Here is a 22,766-nt window from a genome sequence, read left to right on the forward strand (position 1 = left end):
CTGAGAAGGTATGTAAACCACCCTCTGTAGTTGATTCCAAAATAACAAAGTTTCCTTGTGTGAGTTCTCTGTGTTCTCTCATGGAGGAGCACATGGAACCCTGAAGGAGGGCCCACAGGTCATGGCCCACAGCAGAGCTCAATCTCTGGCTAGGACATGACATCATGTGCTCAGCAAACACTGACTGGGTGACACCACTGCTCTGGAGGTGTCAAGAGAAAGCGAGTTACCACAGATGGAAGCCATGCTGGATGAAAACCCTGGCATGATCCATGGAGTGGACTCTCAATCCTGTTGCAGCATCTCAGAGCCTCAGAAGGGTTGGAAATGGAGCATGAATCCTGCTGAAAGTTGAAGAGACAGCAACAATGCACGTCCATGTCACACTCTGTCATGGACCACAGTTTCGTTGCCAGGGACAGGTCAGGCATAAGGGCCTTCCAGGTGTTCCTTTGAAGCTGGATCTTCCATTTCATTCAGAGCAGAGTCTTCAGTGCTCTGAAGATTATGTCCTGGTTTTACTTTTGGACAAATTCCAAAATGCAATCTTTCTTGAGGTTTGCCTTTTCATCCTTATTCATGACCAGTTTCAATGCATGGCTTAGTCATTGGACTGTTTTTAAAATCACATGTGTCACAGGGCCTGACACTCCTTAAAGGCAAAGATCATAAGCTATTCTAAACCTGGAAATCATTCAAGCAGGTTATTTCAACCGGTGTTATTCGTTTTAGGGCCGTTCTGAGTAAATCACTGACAGTGGGTGTCATATATTTTCAGAAATTCTTGAATACAAACCAACTCTTCTGGTATTTAAGTGCCTGCACTTCTTTCACCTACCATATCCCTTGGGCTTTGTATCCAAGAGGCTTGATTGCTGGGCCTCAGCTGTCCCATGGCTCCTGCTCTTTTGCCTGTCCCCCTTCCTCTGTGTGTGTGTCTGCTGCTGGCATCTGGCTTTGCCCAGGCAGGCAAGCTGCTGGTGGTGCCCATGGATGGCAGCCACTGGTTTACCATGCGGTCGGTGGTGGAGAAACTCATCCACAGAGGGCATGAAGTTGTGGCTGTCATGCCAGAGGCCAGTTGGCAACTGGGGAAGGCATCCAACTTTACAGTGAAGACTTACTCAACTTCTTACACTCTGAAGGAGTTGGACCGGGATTTCAAGTTTTTTCTTGATACTCAATGGAAAACTCCAGAACAAAGTTTGTATGGTCTAGCAATGGGTTCATCCAAGGCGTTTTTTAACATCACTTTTTCACGGTGTAGGAGTTTGTTTAATGACAAGAAATTAGTGGACTTCTTAAAGAAGAGCTCTTTTGATGCAGTGTTTTTGGATCCTTTTGATATGTGTGGCTTAGTTGTTGCCAAATACTTTTCACTTCCATCCGTGGTCTTTGCCAGGGTACTGTTCTGCCATTTTCTGGAAGAAGGTGCTCGGTGCCCCAGTCCTCTCTCTTATGTTCCGAAACTTTTCTTGATGTCCTCAGATGCTCTGACTTTTGTGGAAAGAGTAAGGAACCACCTACACTACTTGGAAGAATATTTATTTTGCCCTTATTTTTTCAAACCTGCCTTGGAAATCGCCTCTGAAATTCTCCAGACACCTGTCACAATAAGTGATCTCTCCAGCCAAGTGTCCATTTGGTTACTACGAACTGACTTTGTTTTGGACTATCCCAGACCTGTGATGCCCAACATGATCTTCATAGGTGGAATCAACTGCCACCAGGGGAAGCCACTGCCCAAGGTACGTTGTGTCTCCTTTAGCACATTGAGAAGCACTTGGCCTTGGATGTTGAAAAGAGAAATCTTCTCAACATTGATTTGTTATTTGCACATGTCGTAGTTAGAGTTTTTTTCTGGTATCATGAACTTTTTTTCTTCAATTAATTTAGCTATGGGTTTTCAAACATTAGAATTCTAACCTCATTAATCCATGAATATGTGCAATTGATAAAATTGTTTGTAATTTCCAGGTCGTGTTTTAATACTGTTTCATAGCTACACTGGCAAAATATTCTTTTATGCTGATACTGTTTCCTCCTGTAGAAAAGTCCTCCTGTATTTTTCTGCATCTTCTTAGTTTCTTGAAAATTTGTGTGTATATGAAGTTATCTAATACAAAATTTATACCTACTTTAAAAAATAATGTGTGATAATGGACTGGACATAGTGCTCTTTAGCTTGCACTTTTCACTTGCCAACAAATATTCAGCATTTTCCCCATCCAATACGTATGGATATAACAGGTTCTTTTGATGATAGCATTAAAGCTTTACTTTGTGTATTCCTTACTGTTTTCTCCAATCAATGGTGATAGACAATGAAGCCTTTTCTCCCTTTGACTTTATGAACAGAACTTTGGTAAGCCTCTTAAATATTTTCTTTGCCTCCAAATATTTCCATATTCTTGCTTTTATCTCAGGCATAGAGTTGCTGAATTTGATGGTATGCATATATCACATTTTAATGGATTTGAGACACTGGTTTCAAATCTTGGAAAAATCTTGTAGTAAAAGCAGTAGTATACCTGAGTTGTAGTTTTCCATGCCTTTTTCAGCACCAGATGTCAAACTTTTAAAGTTTGTTGACTTTAACAAAATTGAAGCTAAAAAGATTGTTAAATTTGCAAATACTGTGTGTATCTCCTACAGTTTTTACATTCTGTTTTCATAGATATGGTGACCATTTGCATAACCTCTTTTGTAAATCACATAATCACATTTGTTAATACTTTTAAACAGGGCTGTTTTCTTTTTCATAATAAATTGCGATAAAGTTCTTATGTGTTAGTCTTTTAAAATGTACATAGTGTAAATAATTTTTCATTGACCTTCATCTTTTGTCGTATGGTATTTTCACTTTTAGGTAGTTAAATTGTTTAACTTTCATTTACTAATTTCTGCATTTCAACTTGTTTTCATCTTTCCAGGTTTTGCATATATAAACAGCAAAGTCTGCCAACATTGAAAACATATTTTTCAGTGAGAGCTTTAATTCACACAGAATAAGGATCTAGTTGTAATTATTTTATCAAAGTATACTCCATTGTCCCACACATTTTAGAATAATTCCAGTCTTTATCTGTGGAATTGAAATGCATGTGCACCAAGTTTTAATTTTCTATGTTCTTTGTATCTGCTTCTGAACTCCGTTTTATCCTACTGGCTTATTTATCTATTCATGCCATGATTCCATATTTTGATTAAGTAGCATTTAGTGTGTGTTAATATCTGTAAGTTAATCCGTACATTTATTATTTTTATTTCTAAGTATTACTAGTGATTCTCCCAATGTATTCGCCTACATAGAATTGAAAATTGTTTTGTTTCATTATTTTTTTTTAAAGTGGTGCTGGGAATTGAACCCTGGGTCTTGTGCATGTGAGGCAAGTACTTTAACAGCTGAGCTGTGTCCCCAGCCCTGTTTTGTTTCATTCTAAGAAATAAATACACACCCCTAGGACTCTCTTAATATTACATTAAATACTTTTCTAGTTTACAAATGATAGACATGTTTCCATTTTGCCTTTGCCCTTCCATTTAGGATTATACAATCAATTTTATTTTTCAGATATTATTTTATGCCCATTAACAAAAATTCATATTTTATATATGTAAGCATTTTTCTTTCTTCATAAAATATATTCCTAGGCATTTTGCTATCTTTGCAACTATTTTCCCCAGGTAATTTATATTTCAGTTTTGTAGTGGCTATTGGTAAGGTGCATCTTTGGATTTTCTTCATTTATGTTATATTTAGTCATATTTGTAATTTCTCTTATGATTTTTTGAGATTGTGCATCTGCAAATAATTTCCTCCCTGGTTTTTGTACATCTTGTGTTAGTCAGCATCATGTTGTTATTATGAAACACCTAAGGCAGTTAACCTATGTAGAGAAAAGATTTGTTTTTGGCTCCTGGGTCTAATGTTTTCAGGCCCAGGTTGAGTAACCCCCATCCCTTTGTATCTCTGGTGTGAGTGGCACATTATGGCAGTCTAGGGTGGGATAAACCATGCACCTCAGGTGCGTGGATGCAAACAGCAAGACTTGAAGGGGCTGGTATTCCACAGTACTCTTCAAGTACACACCCCAATGACCCGAAGACCTCCCTTGAGCTCCCCTTACCTCGCTAAGTTTCTATCACCTCCCTAAGCATCACCATGGGCCAAGCCATTAACACTAGATCTTTAGGAGACAGTCTTCCACACCATAGAATGACTCATTTTGTTTATTGGAGCACTTATTTCCAAAACATTGTGTAATAAACCATCATGTCTAGGCAGTTTAAATTGGGATTGAATCACTTAGAATTGAAAACATCTTGACCAATACAAGAGTAATAATCTTTGTGAATGCATACTTAGAAATGTTGTACACCTGATATCTCACTTCAGTTTTATTATGGATGGATTATTCATTTTTATTGACTATTCTGTCGTCTTCCATGTTCAGTGGATCTTGTAGCAGAATCATGTTCTGTAACATAATTTCAGGGGCTTAGTGAGAATATCTTTTCAGCCTACTGATGTCAAAGTGAAATAAAGCTCTTTATTTCTTCAGTAGCAATCTTCTTTTACTTTTAAATATTTTTTTTTATTTTTTACAGACTGAATTTTGATTCATTGTACACAAATGGGGTACAACCTTTCATTTCTATGGTTGTATACGATGTAGATTCACAATATTCATGTAATCATATCTATACATAGGGTAATACTGTTTCATTCTACTATCTTTCCATCCCCTCCTCCTCCCACCCCATTTTTCTCTCCACCATCCAAGTTCCTTCATTTTTCTCTTCTCCCCATTTCCTCCACTCATTTTTTATTGTTATCCACTTTATCAGAGAGAACATTGGGCCTTTGGTTTTTGGGGCTTGGCTTATTTCACTGAACATGATATTTTCCAACTTCATCCATTTACTAGCAAATGCCATAATTTTGTTCCTCTTTATGACTGAGTTATATTCCATTGTGTATATATACCCCAATATTCCATTGTGGTATATATGGTATATATGAAGGGCATCTCAGTTGGTTTTGCAATCTTGCGATTGTGAGCTGAGCTGCTATGAACATTGATGTGGCTGCATCACTGTAGTATGCTGATTTTAAGTCCTTTAGGTATAAACCAAGGATTGGGATAGCTGGGTGAAATGGTGGGTCCATTCCAAGATTTCTGAGGAACCTCCATACTTCTTTCCAGAATGGCTGCACCAATTTTCAACTCCACCAGCAACGAATGAGTGTGCTTCTTTCCCCACATCCACGCCAACTCTTATTTTTTAAAAGAGTGGAAGACTACAGTTTTAGGCATGGCTTTGTGCAAGACCAGGCAAGGAGATGCAAGTTACAGGACCACACGAGGCTGAGCCTCTTGACAGAGAGCTTCTCTTTATTCTATGCCCCATCAACTGAAGTGCCCAGGTACCCTTGCTGTCTACCCAAAGGTGGTGGCCTACAAGTTCCTAAACTAGCCCTGAGTTCAGTGTGGCCGAAAGGGTCACCGATCATCTAGAGATGTCTGTCAAATATGAAACATATTGAACCACAGATAATTTTGTTTATATTCAGTTATGCGTATGATTATATAATATGCTTATTCAATAATATAAAGACATAATAGAAGTCTGTGCATTCATCAAAATACACAAATATGTGGTTTTACATAGGTATTGAAGGACAGATGTATGAGCGCTCTTATATATTTAAAGATTTTTATGTGTGCATGCATTCATGAATGCAAATACAAAGCAAGTGAAATTCTCAAAGAGCAATTCAGACTTCAAAACGGCCCTTTGATTAGAGGGTGAATATAGCACACGTACAAAAGTACATTTCCATCAAAAGAGCTGTGGGTCATGTAATTTTCTCCATCTTTGTTTCCGATGGGCAGGCTATCTTGTGAAAAAGCGGTCTTAGTACTGATGGAGGAGGAATTGCATCTCAGATGAGAAAGAACTGTGTTGATAAGAGTGTGCTCAATCGTGCAAGTATGTCTGTGTTTGCATATGTGTGGTGTGTCACTGTGTGACTGTGTGCAGTGTCTTTGGCTCTACGTAAGATATCTTCCTGAGGGCCTCCTGTAAGAAAGTCTTCTTGAGTTTTTGCAGGCTAATTGTACCTAGTGATGCGATTACTCATGCTAACAAGGAAAGCAGATCATCCTCATTGAGGCGACTGTTAAAATTAATCTGTTGGGGGAAAAAGCAATCGTTCCCAGTCTTTTTCAATTTCTGGTATCATTGGAATTGATGACTGGATCCAGCTGCAAGAAGTTCAGGATGAATCTGTTGAATTCAGAGCAGCTATAGCTGTGGAAAGCTGGGGTGGGGATGCAGTTACAGAGCAATAATTGATTTATACATTTCTTTCACTTTTGAGTTCCATCCCCAAATCCAAATCTAAATCCAAATTCATCTTTTAGTGCATAAGTCCAAGATTTCCCACCAAGATTATTTATTTTAACCTTTTACCAAAGTTTCAAACTGCCAGGTATAGTGGTGTGTGTGTGGAATCTCGGCAACTTAGAAGGCTGAGGCAGGATATTTCTTGAGCCCAGAAGTTCTAGGGCAGCCTGGGTAATATATAGAGATCCCATCTCAAAACACTTTTCACACTCAGAATCACATACAAACTTGAACACTCAGAAACACACACACACAGAGAGGGAGATGGTATAATGTAAGAAACAGCCATATATCCATCCTTAAGTTCAAATAATTGTTAATATTTTGCTGTCAAGATTATTTATCCCTTATTTTCCTCCTTTGAAAAAAATTTCTTGAGTCTAAGAAAAAAAACAAACCCTTGTATATCCTTCGATCCTTAAATACTTTGTGTTATTTAGGTATCTCTTTATACTTTTATGTTAAACATATCAAAGAAGAAAATTTGTTAATGTCCACAACGCAATTATCACAACTAAGAAAAAAATTTATTTCATAACTGAAATCTAATTTTCAGTTCATAAGTAATTCTCTAATAGTCTCAGAAATGCCTTTTCCATGTAGATTAATGGAATCGAATTGAGAATAGTGAAATAAATACAGACATCCTTAATCAATTCATTGTTTTACAAGGGTGCCAAAACCACTCAAATGGAAAGGATGGTCTCTTCAGCAGATGCTTCTGGAGCAACTGCCTATCCACATCAAAAGATGAAGTTGTTCCATTACCTCACACCATACACAAAAATTAATTTAAAATGGATCATAGACACAAATATAAAAGTAAAACCACAAAACTCTTAGAAGAAAACCCTGGGTTAAATCTTCAAAACCTTGGATTTGCCAATGATTTGTAGATATGACATCACATCATATCAAGCACAAGAAACAACCATGTCATGGGAAAGATATTTGCTGATCCTATGTCTCCGAAGGGTCTAGTATCCTAACTAGATAAGCAACTGAAACAACCCAATTAAAAAATGGTGAAGGCCTTGAACAGACATTTCTCCAAATTAAGACAGAGAAACCAAAACAATCACATGGGAAGATGCTAAATTTAGGTTAGTCGTTAGCAAAATGCAAACATAATGTACTGATATAGCCGTCCATATCACTCCAATGACTATTCTAAGAGAAAAAGAAAAGCCGTGTGGTGAGGGTGTAGGAGCTTAGAGCTGTCATAGATGGTCGATGGAAATGTCATGTGGTGCAGTCCCTGTGGAAGCAGTGTGATGGGTCCTCAGCAAGTGAAACATGGAATTGCCATGGGACCCAGAAGTTAGCTTCTGGGTAGGTATCCCAAGAATACAAAGCACACAATGAGATAAACAGTTGTACATCAGCAAGGCCATCAACAGATGAATAGGTAAATGAAATGTGTACCTTCGTACAAGAGAATAGCATTCAGCCGTAAAAAGAAAAGATGCACAGATAAATGCTATAAAGTGGATTAGCCATGAAAACATGATGCGAAGTAAAGGAACCCAAACAAAAAAGGCCAAATATGGTGTGATTACATTTCAGTGTAATATCCAGAGTGGATAAATCCGTAAAGACAGAGCATTTTGTTCCCAGGGTCTAGGGGAGAAGGGAATGGGCAGTGAATAAATAATAGGAAGGGATTTCCTTTCGGGGCATGAAAATGTCCTGGAACTCGAGCGTGGTGGTTCCACAGCATTGGGACTGTCCCGAATGCCACCGAGTTGTTCACTTTAAACAATGAAGACAGGGAATGTTTGGTCAGTTGTATTTTACCATAGTTCAGAAAAGAATGCCTTTAGATAGTTCGCTGTTGCAATCAGGACACAAAGGAATTTTTTTCACACGGCATTCTTGCCTCTAACACCTCATTGATCAATGATTGGTCTCTGCCTGTTTTTTTTTTTTTTTCTTTTTAAATATTTTTTTAGATGTTGATAGGCCTTTATTTCATTGGCTTATTTATATGTGGTGCTGAGAATCGAACCCAGTGCCTCACACATACTAGGCAAGCCCTCTACCACTGAGCCACAACCCCAGCCCGTGGTCTCTGCCTGTTATGAAGTGCTGCAGGGGGTGAGTCTCGATTCTCTCAAGTGGGCCGGAGAGGGTATTTGAGACTGTTCATCCCAAGGAAGGCGGCAGTAGAGGAATTCTTCTGGAGCTTCTTTCCACAAATTGTACTGGTTGACTGGATGAGCTGCAAAGTGGAACCTGAGCAAAGACTTGAAGAAACCACTGTCTCATTCCTGTTTCAGTCCTCTGGGTTGGCACGGAAGGCTGGGGCTACTGGGAATGTGCTGGAACCCCGGTGTGGGATGTCAGGTTAGGACGCCGGGATGGAGTGTGCAGGCATCTCCAACTGACGTGGCCGCCCTTGTTGGTGAAGGGGTTCTGTGGTGAAGCAGGGGCAGGGACAGTGGGGAGGAGCCTTTTCCCACTGGAAACAGAAGGGGATTCAGGATATTTGGCCCTTGAAGGGACCGTAGATATGCACAGCATCTTGTCTGTGGGCACATCCTGTACAAAGCTAAGGAGACACACATGTTCCTCAGGAGCATCATGAAACCATCGTGTACAGCGGTTCTCCTCAAGGTATCTTCCTGAACAGCAGGAACAATCCCAAGCACTGTGGACCCATCATTTTAGAAAAAGTGATAGAAATCCTCAATAAAGGAGTACACCAGGGACTTGAGGGCAAGACCCCTGATGATAGGCTTGGGTGGCAAAGCAGCAACATTGCGGTGCGGGTGTCCAGTGGTGCAGTGTCTGCCCTGGTGCCTGTGGGTGGGCAGGGAACACTGAGCCAGCACTGTGAGCTGGACAGCTGGCTTGGAGGGGCACCATTTTGAACCCAAGCAGAGGGTTTGCGTGACCACTGTCTAGTGAGGGATAAACACGATGAGAGTACCTGGTTACATTTGTAGATACCCTGTCACGTGTCCTGAATGACTAGCAGACCAGGGCTGAATCCATCACCAGCTGTGGTGTTTGGAAACATGGCATCGAGTCTCTCCTGCAACTGTGTGACAACTCACACTGGTTGTCCTGAGATGCTCCCAGTGTTCAAGACACAGACATTAGAAGTCCTGAGTCCCAGGGGACCCGTTAGTCCCCAGCAAATGGGACACCTGATCATTGTAACAGGAGCCACTGGTGCTGGCCGTCATGGTCAGGAAGCTCAGTGCCGCAAGCCTTCAGGGAATCGTCACTCTTCCACCTTCTGTTCAGATATCTGAGTGGTGACAAGTCCCCTCCAAGCAGACACCAGCCCAGGAAATAGAGTCATCTTGTCCTGGAAATATTGCCAGAACGTAGAGAAAGTGAGTTCAGGTGGCCCCAGAGGCAGGTTTCCCCAATTCTTCTGTCATCAGGAGACGGGTAGGTCATCACGCTAACGGTGCCCTGAAGCAGAGGTGCTTCTGTCACCTCAGTGGGCCTGCAGCCAAGTCTCCTGTACTCCCAGCTCTCTGGAGGTCGCAAGCCTGCAGAAGCAGTGCAGAGGGGAGTTGGCTCCCTGGGCCAGACTTACCTTGCTAGGCTTCCATTAAGGTAGCAGGTACCTGAGAAGATGAACTTGGAAAAGTTTTGTGGTTGACACCGAAGTGCACGATTGGTTGGCTCCGTTGCTTCTGGGCCTGTGGCAAGGAAGCACACTATGCCGGAAGCATATGGTGGACAGAGGTGTTCACCTCCTGGCCACCAGGCCTGAAGGAAAGGAAAGGAAGGCTGGGGTCCAGATGTCCTCTTCAAGGCCATATCCTCCAAGACACAAAGACCTCCTAGCAGGCCCCACTCTTAAAGCTTCCACCACCTCCCGGTGGTGCCACCCTGGGGACCAGTCCCCAAACTCTTGGACCTTCGGGGGCCATTCCAGATCCAGACTAGAGCACCTTCTTGAGCAGTCTGTTTCAGTGAGAGAGCAGGCCTTCCATACCCCTCTGCATAGCCTTCTTCACCTCTTACTCATAATAAACACCGTCACTTTGCCCGTCCAACCTCAAGATGTGTGAGTAAACACGTGGTAGACCTTGAGGATCGTTCCAGGAAGCACCCCGATTGTTTTCTTTCCTGTGAGGCTTTTCTAACGGGTAGCTCCGGGAGGTCTCCGTTTGCCTCAGTGCTTACCCTGTCTGCAGCTCTCTGAAATCCCGTCATCAGAGGCTCATGTGCAGGTTGCTGGTGTTTCTGCTGATGAGCTTCTCTCATCTTCAGTGTATGCTAGAGCCTGACACAGAACACCAGGTACCACCTCATGGGCCCACTCGAGGCAGTAGTGTGGTCCCCGTGGCCCACCATCTACCAGCTAGCCATCAAGGTCATCCACCTCCTTGTCCTCCCTAGACTCACTGGCTTTGTGTTCTGCGACTCTCCCTCTTCTTGTCTCCAGTCGCCCTGTTTCTTTCCACAGCTCCTGTTCAGTTCCTGTTTCTGTCTCATTCCCCACTCATGTCTGTCACTTCCTCAGCATAAAGCTGATCACAGAGGGCTCAATAAGACAGAGCTTCCCACCAGCTGACTTGTGCTTGGAGTGCCAGCAATTAAAAATCAGGGCAGGGAACTGTACTTGGAGTCGTGGTTTGAACACTGGTGTACTTTCTGAGTTGGCCAACACGTCACTTGAGAACACGGATCTGGGTTTTCTGAAGGGAACCCGAGGGCACAGTTGATGTTATTAACATCATAGAGACTGGAAAATAATAATTGTGCTGGAAAACACACATCACCCAGCAACTGGTGGCTATTCTTGGTTCACTGCACACACCAGCCAATCTGCATCATTGCGTCTCATCTAGATATCAGCTCTGTGTAGTGGTACATGTAGCCCAGTTCTGATCTTACATGTCCTTGGGTGCCAAGCTCAGTTTCTAAAGCAGACAAATGGGGGTAAATCTGTACCACTACATAGAGCTGATATCTAGATGAGACGCAATGATGCAGATTGGCTGGTGTGTGCAGTGAACCAAGAATAGCCACAAGTTGCTGGGTGATGTGTGTTTTCCAGCACAATTATTATTTTCCAGTCTCTATGATGTTAATAACATCAACTGTGCCCTCGGGTTCCCTTCAGAAAACCATCAACTGCTGTGATGTGAGCCTCCCATAAATTATTTATGGATTTGGCACATTACTTCATTTGTTCATCTTGATGAACATGTGGACTGTTTTCATATTATGCTGGATGGATAGTACTGCTCTGAACATTCATGCAAAATGAACCTGGACACTCCAATTTTGTTGTTTTGTTTCTTATGTTTTGTGTATCACATGTGGAGGTTTTGTTTCCAATTTAGATGCCTTTCATTTCTTTCTCCTGCTTAAGTGCTCTGGGTTGAATTTCCCAAAAAATAATGAATAGACGTGGTCAAAACAGTCATCCTGACATTGAGTGTGATTTCATCTCTTGGCTTTTCTGAGATCTCCTTTATCAGGTTTTAAAATGTCCCTTCTTTTTCTTGTTTGTAATAAATATTAATCAGAAATGAATTAGGATTATGTCAAAGACTTTTTATTTTTTAATTGAGATGATACAGTTTTTATCTTTTATCTTCATTTTGATGTTGTCTTGCCTTGTCGAATTTATTTTTTACTCCTCAGTTTTCAATGGTGGTAAGACGCATATCACATAGAATGTACCATCTCTTCGTGTTCTTGTGTGTAGTTCAGCATGAAGGACGTCATCTTGCTGTGTAGCTACCACCACTCACCTCCAGAAGTCTTTTCTTCCTGAACAGAAACTGTACCCATTGATCTATAACTCCTCATTCCCTTTCCTTCTAGCAACTGCCAGCTTTTGGTTCTGTGCATTAGATTATTTTTGATCCCTCATGTAATTGGCATCATACAGAATTTCTTTTTTTTTTTTTTCAAGAAAAAGAAAAGGTTTTGCATTTAATTAATAAAAAAAATTTACATTTTTATTCCCCTGAGTTTGTACAGAATTTCTTTTTGTGACTGACCTATTCACAAAGCATAATATCCTCAAGGTAGGATATTATGTAGGAAGTGTCAGAATTTTCTTCCTTTTTAAGGTTTAATAATATAGCATTGTATGTATACACCACATATTGTGTCTCCATTTATTCATGGATGAACAGTTGGGTTGCTCCCATCTCTTTTTTCTAATTAATATTTTTATTGGTTCAGATAATGATACATAATAGTGGGATATACATAGCATTATTTGGTTCATTTCGTTCCTTAGTATCTCCCATTACCTTCCCCTTATCCCTCTCCTGCTTCCTTTCCTCTACTTGTTCCCTTTTAATTTCATCAGATCCCTGCTTCACCCTCCCCTGCTCCCCCCTCCTTATTTTTCTCTAGCTTCCATATATAAGAGAAAACATATGACCCTGGTCTTTTCTAAGACTGGCTCATTTCACTAAAGCTATTGCTCCAAAGTTCTATTAATTTTCCCCAAATGCCTTATTTTCATTATTATTTATGGCCAAATTAAACTCTATTGTGCAAATATATCACCTTTTCTTTGTCCATTCATCTGTTGATGAACACCTACGCTGGTTCCATAGCTTGGCTATTGTGAATTGTGCTGTTGTTAACATTGGTATGCATCTTTTATTAAATATGCTGACTTTAGTTCTTTTGAACTAATCGCAAGAAGTGGGTATCTGGGTCATGTTCTGGTTCCATTACTAGTATTTTGAAGAAACTTCACATTGATTTCCTTTGTGGTTGTACTAATTTACTATCCTACCAACAGAATATAAATATTCCTTTTCCCCCCACATTTTGCCCACAATTACTATTATATTTTTGATGATTGCTACTCTAATTGGAATGAGATAAAAGTCTCAGTGTAGTGTTTGTTTGTTTTGTTTTGTTTTGTTTTTTCATCCTGGGGATTTAACCCAGGGGTCATTTACCACTGAGTTACATCCCCAGCCCTTTTTATTTTTTATTTTGGGACAGGATCTTACTAAGTTCCTTTGGGCCACACTATCAGTGTAGTTTTGATTTGCATTTCCCTGATGGTTAAAGTTGTGGAACATTTTTTCATGTATTTGTTGACCAAATTCACATATTTGTTGTATTTCTCCTTTTGAGAAGTGTATGTTTAGCTCTTTTGCCCATTTATTGATTGGATCATTTGGTGTTAAATAAATTCTTGAGAGCTTGTTTGGAGGTTCTAGCAGGGGAGTGCAGCTACTCGTATACCCTTGACCAAAGAACGGTCCTCCTCTGTCGGGGAAGGTCGTCCTCTTTGACCCAGCACGCAGCTTCGGGAGGGACGCACATGGAGCGGTGAGGGAGGAAGGGGACACCTGCCTAGCCAGCCAGATCAGCCGAATCAACCCTGGTGATCAATGGGGTGACAGATGTCACAGCCAGATCGCCCTCACATCCTAAATAAATTCTTTATTCAAGATATTAACTCTGTAGGAAGAGTAGCTGGCACAGATTTTCTCCCATTCTTTAGGCTCTCTCTTCATTTTCTTAGCTGTTTTCTTTGCTCTACAGATGCCTTTTAACTTGATGCCATCCCATTTATGAAATCTTGGTATTATTTCCTGGACTTTAGAGGTCCTATTGAGGAAGTCATTGACTATGTCTGTGTGTAAGAGCCTTGACTTTATGTTTTCTTACCAGTTGCAAAGTTTCTGTTCTAATTCCCAGGCATTTGACCCATTTCAAGTTGGTTTTTGTGGGGAGAGAGAGAGAGAGAGAGAGAGAGAGAGAAAGAAAGAGAGAGAGCGAGCACTCCAGGGAGCGAGATCTAGTTTTATTCTTATTCGGGTGGCTATTCAGTTTGCCCAGCATCATTCAAAAGACTGTCTTCTCTCCCACACATTTTTTTTGTGCCTTTGTCATGAATATGATTAATGTATCTGTTGGGTTTGTGTCTCTGTCTTCTATTATATTTCACTGATTTTTTTTATGCCATTTCTGCTTGGGGCCTGGTCATTGGTTTGGGTTTTTGTTTCCCCTATTATTTTTGTTAAAGTATTGCTCAAGTTTGAGCGAGGTTAGGTTGTGTGTGGCAAGGTATGCTTTCTCTTAGCTGTGTTGGGGGTGTATCTCAGCAGCAGAGTATCTACTCCATGAACTTGTAGTGTCAAACCAGATTCCAGACCTCAAAGGAAAGAGGGAAATAAACAACAGCAACAAGAGCAGTGAAGAATAGTTGGCATTAAAGTAAATCACCAGGTGCTTACTATGACATCTGTGACACTACGAACCACAAAACAGTTATGTTGGATCAGAATTTAATAACATCAATCACAGCAATCACAACCATGAACTAGGTATATCATTAAAGCAAATACCATATGTCAACTAAGACATCGGCAGTACTAACAGCCACAACAACATGAATTGCAGGGGAAGAAATTATATAAACTCACTAGTTTTAAAAGATGGTAAAATATAGTTCATTAAGAGAAAAGAAAATGTGGTAGGAAGGCAAAAGTAAGTTTAGAATATTGAACAGGTGGAAAGAGAAAGCAAAAGAGAAGGAAGCAAGTAAAGGTCATCAAGTAGGAGAGAAGTAAAGTGGGGGGAGAGGGAAAAGAAAGAGAGAGAAGAGAGACAAAGTAAGCAAACAGAACCAAAGCTGGGCACAGTGGCTCATGCCTGTAATACCAGTGACTCGGGAGGCTGAGGCAGGAGGATCTCAAGTTCAAAGCCAGCTTCAGCAGTAATGAGGCACTAAACAACTCAGTGAGACCCTGTCTCAAAATATAATACAAACTCAGTGGATGTGGCTCAGTGGTTGAGTGCCTCTGAGTTCAATACCCTGTACCAAAAACAAAGAACCATGAACACTAAACCTCAAAAAACAACAACAACAACAACAACAACAACAAACCAAAAACCACCACCACCAAATCATAAATGGATGAGAAAGCAAAAAATGGTATAAAAGAAAAGGGATGCTATTGAATTTAACATTCTACAGTTTGTTTGACATTTTTGTTTCTATAATCACATAGGTCTTCTAGTTCCCCAGTTGGAATGATCCTGCCTCCACCTTCCAATTAGCTGGGTCGAGGCAGGTGGCTCTGTACTCAGGTCGATTTTGTTTTTTTTCCACTTGTGCTGCTGGGGATCAAACCCAGGGCCTTACATGTGCTAGACAAGCACTCAACCTCTGAGCCACCCGGAGACTTTATCTGGCTTTGGTATTTGATGATGCTGGTCTCTTAGGGTGAATGAGAAAGTTTCGTTTTATTTTATTTTCTGAAATAGGCTGTGAACAATTGATTTTATTTCTTCTACATGTGTGTGATAGATTTCATCAGTGACATCATATGACCTTGAAGTTTTGTCAGAAAGATTGAATTAAATTTAATTTCAATTTAAATTATTTGAGTTATTTCTACTCAGGTTATTGATTTCTTTTTGTGTAACCCTTTGTAGTTTGTGTTCTTAAAGGAAAATTGTCTATTCCATCTAAGTTGTAAATTTTATTGGCTTCAGTTTGCTTTTTATAGTCTTATACTTTTTGTATCTGTAGAATCTTTAGTGATAATCATTTCTTTCATTGCCTATATTCTTATTTTCTCTCTCTTTTCTGATCAGTATACAAAGATATTTGTCAGGTTAATTAATTTTCTTATGGTGTCATTGATTATCTACTCTGCTCTTGCATTTTGTATTTTTTTAATTGAAAATTTTCCACATTTTATTTAAGAAAGTTTAGGCTTTTCACTATAGCCATTTTCTTTTTTAAAGAGATTTTGAAATTTAATTTTATTATTTTTGTTCTGGATCTTCTCTCTCAGTCCACATTTTTATTGGTGCATTATAGTTGTACGTAATGATGGTATTTGTTGTTACATATTCATAAATGCACACAACAGAACAATAGAATTTGACCAGTATCACTCTCCACCACTTCCTCTTTCTCCCACCCCTTGGTCCTTTTCCTTTGTTGATCTTCCTTTGATTTTCAGGAGATCTGTCCCCACCTTTCTTTTCCTTTTTCTTCTCTAGCTTTATCATATTAGAGAAAACAAACCACCCTTGACCTTCTGAGTCTGATTTATTCATTTAACATAATGATCTCTAGTTCCATTCATTTTCCTGCAAATGACATAATTTCATTTTTCTTTATGACTGAATAAAACTCTTGAGTATATGTACCACATTTTCTTTATCCATTCATCCATTGATGGTTCCATAGTTTGGCTATTGTGAATTGTGTTGCTATAAACATGGGTTTGCATGTATCACTATAGTATTCTGACTTTAGTTATTTAGGATAAATACCGAGGAGTGATATAGCGGGGTCATTTAGTGGTTCCATGCCTAAATTTTTTTAGGAAACTTTTTATAGTGATTGCCACAGTAGTTGTGCTAATATGCACAGATTTCGTATTTTTTATTTTTATCAATTTCTGCTCTGAAGAAAGTCTCTTGGAAGAATAGATTACTCACTATGATATTTTTCTTACTTTGATATAGACTTGTTTTATTGTAAATTGATATTTCTTAATTATAAAAGTTATCTGTGGTGTCCAAAGTGATATTATACTTATGATTATGATGTGGAATAATTAAATAAGTTAGTTAACATATCTGTCATGTAAAAAACTTTAACATATTGTGGTGAGAACATTTGAAATTTACTCTCTTAGCAATTTAGAAAGTATAATATGCGTTCTTCTATTTTATATTACAGATATACAGGTGCAGAAATCTCTTCTATAATCTAATCATAAATCTTGGGGTTAATACCTAGGAGTGTGATTGATGGATCATAGGTATAATTGTAGTTTTAGTTTTTAAGGAATATCTATATAGTTTTCCATACAGGATGCACTAATTTACATTTCCCCACTGACTGGGTACAAGGTTCTTGTTCCTCTGCTTCATGATCAAGTACTTGTTCTCTCATGCCTTTTTGATGATAGCCATTCTGACAGGCATGAGGTGATATCTCATTGTGATTATAATTTGCATTTCCCTAATGAATAAGTGATGTTGAGCATTTTCCATATAGCTGTTGATCGATTTTATGTTTTCTCTTGAGAATTGTCTGTTCAGGTCCCTTGCCCTTTTTATTTAGTTGGTTTTATCCCTAGCTATTGAATTGCTTGAGCTTCTTATATATTTTGCATATTAATCCCTTATTTTATGTATGGCTTGTAAATATTTTTTCTTCCAAGTCATAGGTTGTCTCTGCATGCTATTGGTTCTTTTAAAAATTTTTTTATTTCTTCTTTTTAGTTACACATGATGGTAGAATGTATTTTGACATATTATACACACATGGAATTTAACTTCCCATTTTTGTGGTTTTACATGATGTGGAGTTACACTGGTCACACTATTGGTTCTTTTCTTGGCTGTGCAGAGGGTTTAGTTTGATGTGTTTCCATTTGTTTATTTTCGATTTTGTTATCTGTGCTTTTGGGAGCTAATAAAAAAATTACTTGGACGAATGTTTTATAGTTTCTCCCATATTTTTCTTCTCTAATAGTTTTATATTTTCTGGTCTTTAGGTGAATCTTTGTATGCATTGTATGCATTTTTCCCTGAAATTTCTTGAAGAGATTGTCCTTTACCTATTGTGTATTCTTGGCACCTTTGTGAAAAAGCACTTGAAGGTAGATGCACATGTTTATTTCTGGCTTTGATTCGGTTCCATTGATCAGTGTGTGTGTGTGTGTGTGTGTGTGTGTGTGTAGGAAAGAGAGATGGGGGGCAAGATAAAGTGTGTCAGAACCATGAATTACTACAGATCTGTATAGTCTGGAATTAGGTAATGTGATGCCTCTAGTGTTGTTCTTTCTGTCATGATTGCCTCGACTAATCAGAGTATTTTGTGGATCCATATGAGTTTGGTGTTATGGTTTGGATATGTGGTGTCCCCAAAAGCTCATGTGTGAGACCATGTAGGAATGTTTAGAGGTGGAAAAGATTAGATCACGAGAAGTAATCAGTGAATTAATGAATCAGTGAATTAATCCACGGGAATGGATTAGCTGGGCTGTGACAGTGGGTAGGTAGGGTATAGCTGGAGGAAGTATGTCATTGGAGGTGTGCTTTTGGGGTTTATATTTTTGTCTCTGGTAAGTGGGGCTCTCTCTGTGTCCTGGCTTCCATGTTCTGAGTTGCTTTCCTCTGCCACATCCTTCTGCCATGATGTTCTACCTCACTTTGGGCCTGGAGCTATGGAGTTGGGCAACCATGAAACCATGACTCAGACTTTTCCTTCTCTAACTTTTCTTTTTGGATGTTTTGGTTACAGTGATGCAAAACTGATTAAAAATTTGGGAATTTTCCTTTCCATTTCTATGAAGAATATCTTTGGTATTATGATGGGGATTGCTTTAGACATTTAGATCTCTTTGGCTTTAGATCCATATTTTGAATATAAATTCTTCCAATCCTAAGTGTGTGATATCCCTCTATTTTTATTTATTTATTGTATTTTATTTGTCTGTCTTCACTTTTTTCATCAAGGTTTTATAGTTTCAGTACATGGGTTTTCGCCCTCCTTGAATGAATGTGTTCCTGAGTATTTTCCCCTTATAGCCATCATAAACTGGGCTGTTCCTCTCTTTTACTTTTTCTGATAGTTTATTTTTACTGAATAGAACTGCTATGGATTTTTGTGTGTTGATTTTCTATCTTGTAACTTTACTGTGTTGTCTGTTAGTTCTGACAGGTTTTTGGTTAAGTTCCTGGAAGAACATGTCATCAGCAAATAGTCACAATTGGACTTTTTCTTTCCTGTTTGTATATATTTTATTGTTTTCCCTTGCCAAATTGTTCTTGCAAAGACTTCTGAGTATGTTGAATAGAATTAATGAAAACAGGCATCCTCGTCTTATTTGAGACCTCAGAGGAAAGGATTTCAGCTTTTCACTGTTAAGTCAGCTATGGGCTTCTCATGAATGGCCTTTATTGTGTTGGGGCACATTCGTTCTGTAGCTAATCTTTTGAGTTTTTATAATGAAAGGTTGTTGATTTCTGTCAAATGCTTTTTCTGCCTCTAGTAAGACAATCTTCTTTTGTTACTTTACCAAATTTATTGATTCGTATGTGTTGAACTATCCTTGCATATTGGAGATAAATCTCATTCAGTTGTATGGATGATGATCCCTTTAACATGTTGTTGAATTTGGTTTGCTAGTATTCTGTTGAGGATTTTTGCATCTGTGTCCATCAAGGATATTGGCCTATAATTTTCTGTTGGTCTCCTTCTCTGGTTTTGGTATATGGGTGATGCTGGCCTGAAAAGTGTCTTAGTATTTCTTCCTCTTTGATTTATTGAATTATTATTGGTTCCCCTATAAATACTTGGTAGAATTCAATCAATAAGTCATTAGGTCCTGGGCTTTTCTTTGCAGGGCAACTGTATTGCTAATTCAATCTCCTTACTTGTTATAGGTCTGTTGAGGTTTTCCTTTCTTTATGATTCAGTCTTAGTAAGTTGTATGTATCAAGGAATTTATCTGTTTCTCTAGGTTATTCAGCTCATTGGCATGCATTGTTCATAGTAATCTCTTGTGGTGCTTTGAATTTCTGTGGTGTGTTTCCATGGTCTCCTCTTCCATTTTTTATTTTATTTATTTTTGTTGTTTTATTTCTTAGTGTAGCTAAAGTTTCTCAATTTTGTTTATCTTTTCAATATCAAGCTTTTAGTTTCCTGAATGTTTTGTAGTATTTTTTCTGATATATTTTCTGGTGTATTCCTCCCCTGTGCTAACTTTGGACTCAGTTTATTCTTGATTTCTAGGTCTTTGAGGAGAATTTGAGATATTTATTCTTTTTTTGATGTAAACTTTCTTTTTAAAAGTGCTTTTGCTGTATCTCATACATTTTGACATGTTGTCCTTCTATTTATTTATAGCTTTTAAAATTAGTGCTTTATAGATATATATTAAGGGAAATTCACTGTGGTGTATTCATATATGTACATAGAATAGTTTATTAATTTCATTGCACCATTCCTCCCTTTTCCTGTTCCTCTTGCCTTTCTCTCAATTCCTTTTCTCTACTCCACTGATCTCTCACATTTTCATGGGACCCTCCCACTATCCTTTCCCCACTTATTTTACTCTGGTTTCCATATGTGATGGAAAACATTCAACTCTTGACTTTTTGTGTCTGACTAAATTCTTTAATTTCTTTATTTTGCCATTGGTGGCTCAGCATCATGTACTTCAATTTTTAAGTATTTGGGAATTCTCAGAAATTCCTCTTGTTACTGATTTCTACTTTCATACCATTGTGGAAAAGATACTTTATGTAATTCTGTGTTAAATATTCTGAGGATGGTTTTGTGCCCTGCCATGCAATCTATCTTGGAGACATTTCCATGTACTCGTGAATGAATGTGTATTTTGTTGTTGTTGGATAGTCTGTCTGCATATATCTGGTAGTCCATTTGGTCAAAGTGTTGTTAAATCCAGTGTTTCCTTATAAGTTTTCTTTCTGAATGATCTGTCCATTGTTGTAAGCAGAGTATTGAAGTCCCCCATTATTGTATTGCAATCTATCTCTTCCTTCAGTTCTTTTGATATGTTTTATATATTTTGGTGTCCAATTTTAGGTGCATGTATATTTACAATGGTTAAATTCTCTTGAAGAACTGAACCCTTTAACATGATATAGCTTCTTTGTTTATCTATTTGTACAATTTTTGACTTAATGTCAATTTTGACTGACACAGTATAACTAATTACCCTATCCTCTTTTCGTTTCCATTTTTGTGAAGTATCTTTTCCCATCCCTTCATTTTCTATGTGTGTCCTTAAAAGTCTCATGTAGGGAGACTATAGCTAAGCCTTACTTTTAAAAAAATCTACTTACTCACTCTGTCTCTTTATTGGTGAATTTGATCCAGTTACATTCCTCATGGTTGTTTTGTTGGTTGTTTTCTGGTTGGTTGCACATGCTTTTCTTCTTTCTTCCTCTCCTGCCATCTTCCTTTGTGATCTGGTGATTTCTGTAATGGTATGCTTTCAGTCTTTTCCATTTCTGTTTTGTGTATCAAGTAGTTTTGCTTTGTGGTTACCATGAGGCCAGCATAGAACATCTTAGCCTTTTTGCTTTTCAAAAATATTTGTATTTCAATCTGATAATTTAAATCTACTGTTATTATTATTTTGGTGCTGTGGATTGAACCTAGGGCTCTGAGCATTATAAGTACATGTCTTGCCATTAGCTATTATCCCAGCCACAACTTACTTTTCATTGGGCACAACTCCATGCTTTAATTTCCCTTTCACCTTTTATATTTTAGATATCGGAATTTATTTTACCACGTGCATGACTTGACAATTTATTTTAGCTCTCATTTTTATTCAGTTTTGTGTTTTAACTTTTGTACCAAGGATACAATTGTCTAGCATACTATTATTACAATCTTAAGAGTATTCTGAATATGGGTCTGTATTATTCACATCATTGAGTTTTGTGTTTTCATGTTTTATGTTATTAATCATTAGTCTCTTATTTCAGTTTAAGAAACTGCTTTTAAAATTTGTGTTGGGCACTTCCAGGACTGATGATCTCTCTAAGCTGTTTTATTGTATGATAAAGTTTTGATTTCTCCTGATTTGTGAATATTAGTTTTGCTATGTAAATTATTCTTGGTTGGCACATGTTTTCTTTTAGCACTTTGGTTATATAATAACATTCTTTCCTGCTGACCTGCAGAATTTCTGGGAGAAATCAACTAGTATTTCTATTGACCATTTTTTAGTTATGTGTTTCTATTCTCTTGCTGGTCTCAGAAATTTTTTCTTTGTCTTTTTTTGATAGGTTGATTATTATGTGTTTTGGTGTACTCCTTTTTGGACTGAATTTCATTGCAGATCTCTGTGATTCTTGAACCTGGAAATAGGCATCTATCCCAAAATTTGGAACAATTTTAGTCTTTATTTCTTTATGCTGTTTTGGCTCTTTTTCCTTTCTTCTTCTGCAACTACTATAATGCAGACTACTATAATTTAGTCTCTTTCCATAGTCTTTTTCTTTCCTTTTCATTTGTTTTGATCCTCTGACTCATAATTTCAATGTTCTGTCTTCCAGCTCACTGATTCTTTCTTTTTGGATGATTCTGCTGTTGAAACTTTCTATTGATATGTCAGTTTTGTCGTTATATTCTTCATTTCTAGGAATTTTAATTAGTTCTTTTTAATGATTTCTATTTATTTGCTCAACTTCTTGCTTTTTTGGTATTGTTTTCTAGACTTTATTAAAATTTTCAGTCCATACATATTTGTAGTTCACTGAACTTTTTAATGAGCATTATTCTAGTTCTTTGTCAGCCACTGCATGTATCTCCATTTCTCTGGAGGAACATTATTGAAACTATCAGTTTGTTTTGAAGGTGTCATGATTCCATGATTCTT

General features: G+C 38.3%; 1 protein-coding gene across 1 annotated transcript in view; it reads left to right on the top strand.

Moving 5' to 3' along the window:
* The first annotated feature begins 878 nt into the window (after nucleotides 1-878).
* The window catches only part of LOC124979722 (UDP-glucuronosyltransferase 1-6-like), a 124,319-nt gene continuing 102,431 nt past the window's right edge, over nucleotides 879-22,766 (top strand). The window contains exon 1 of the mRNA XM_047544323.1: nucleotides 879-1,748. Coding sequence (XP_047400279.1) covers nucleotides 894-1,748 — 855 coding nt within the window. The 5' untranslated portion in view covers nucleotides 879-893. The remainder of the gene's footprint in view (nucleotides 1,749-22,766) is intronic.

The sequence above is a fragment of the Sciurus carolinensis genome, chromosome 3 (assembly GCF_902686445.1).
Source record: "Sciurus carolinensis chromosome 3, mSciCar1.2, whole genome shotgun sequence".
Taxonomy (NCBI): domain Eukaryota; kingdom Metazoa; phylum Chordata; class Mammalia; order Rodentia; family Sciuridae; genus Sciurus; species Sciurus carolinensis.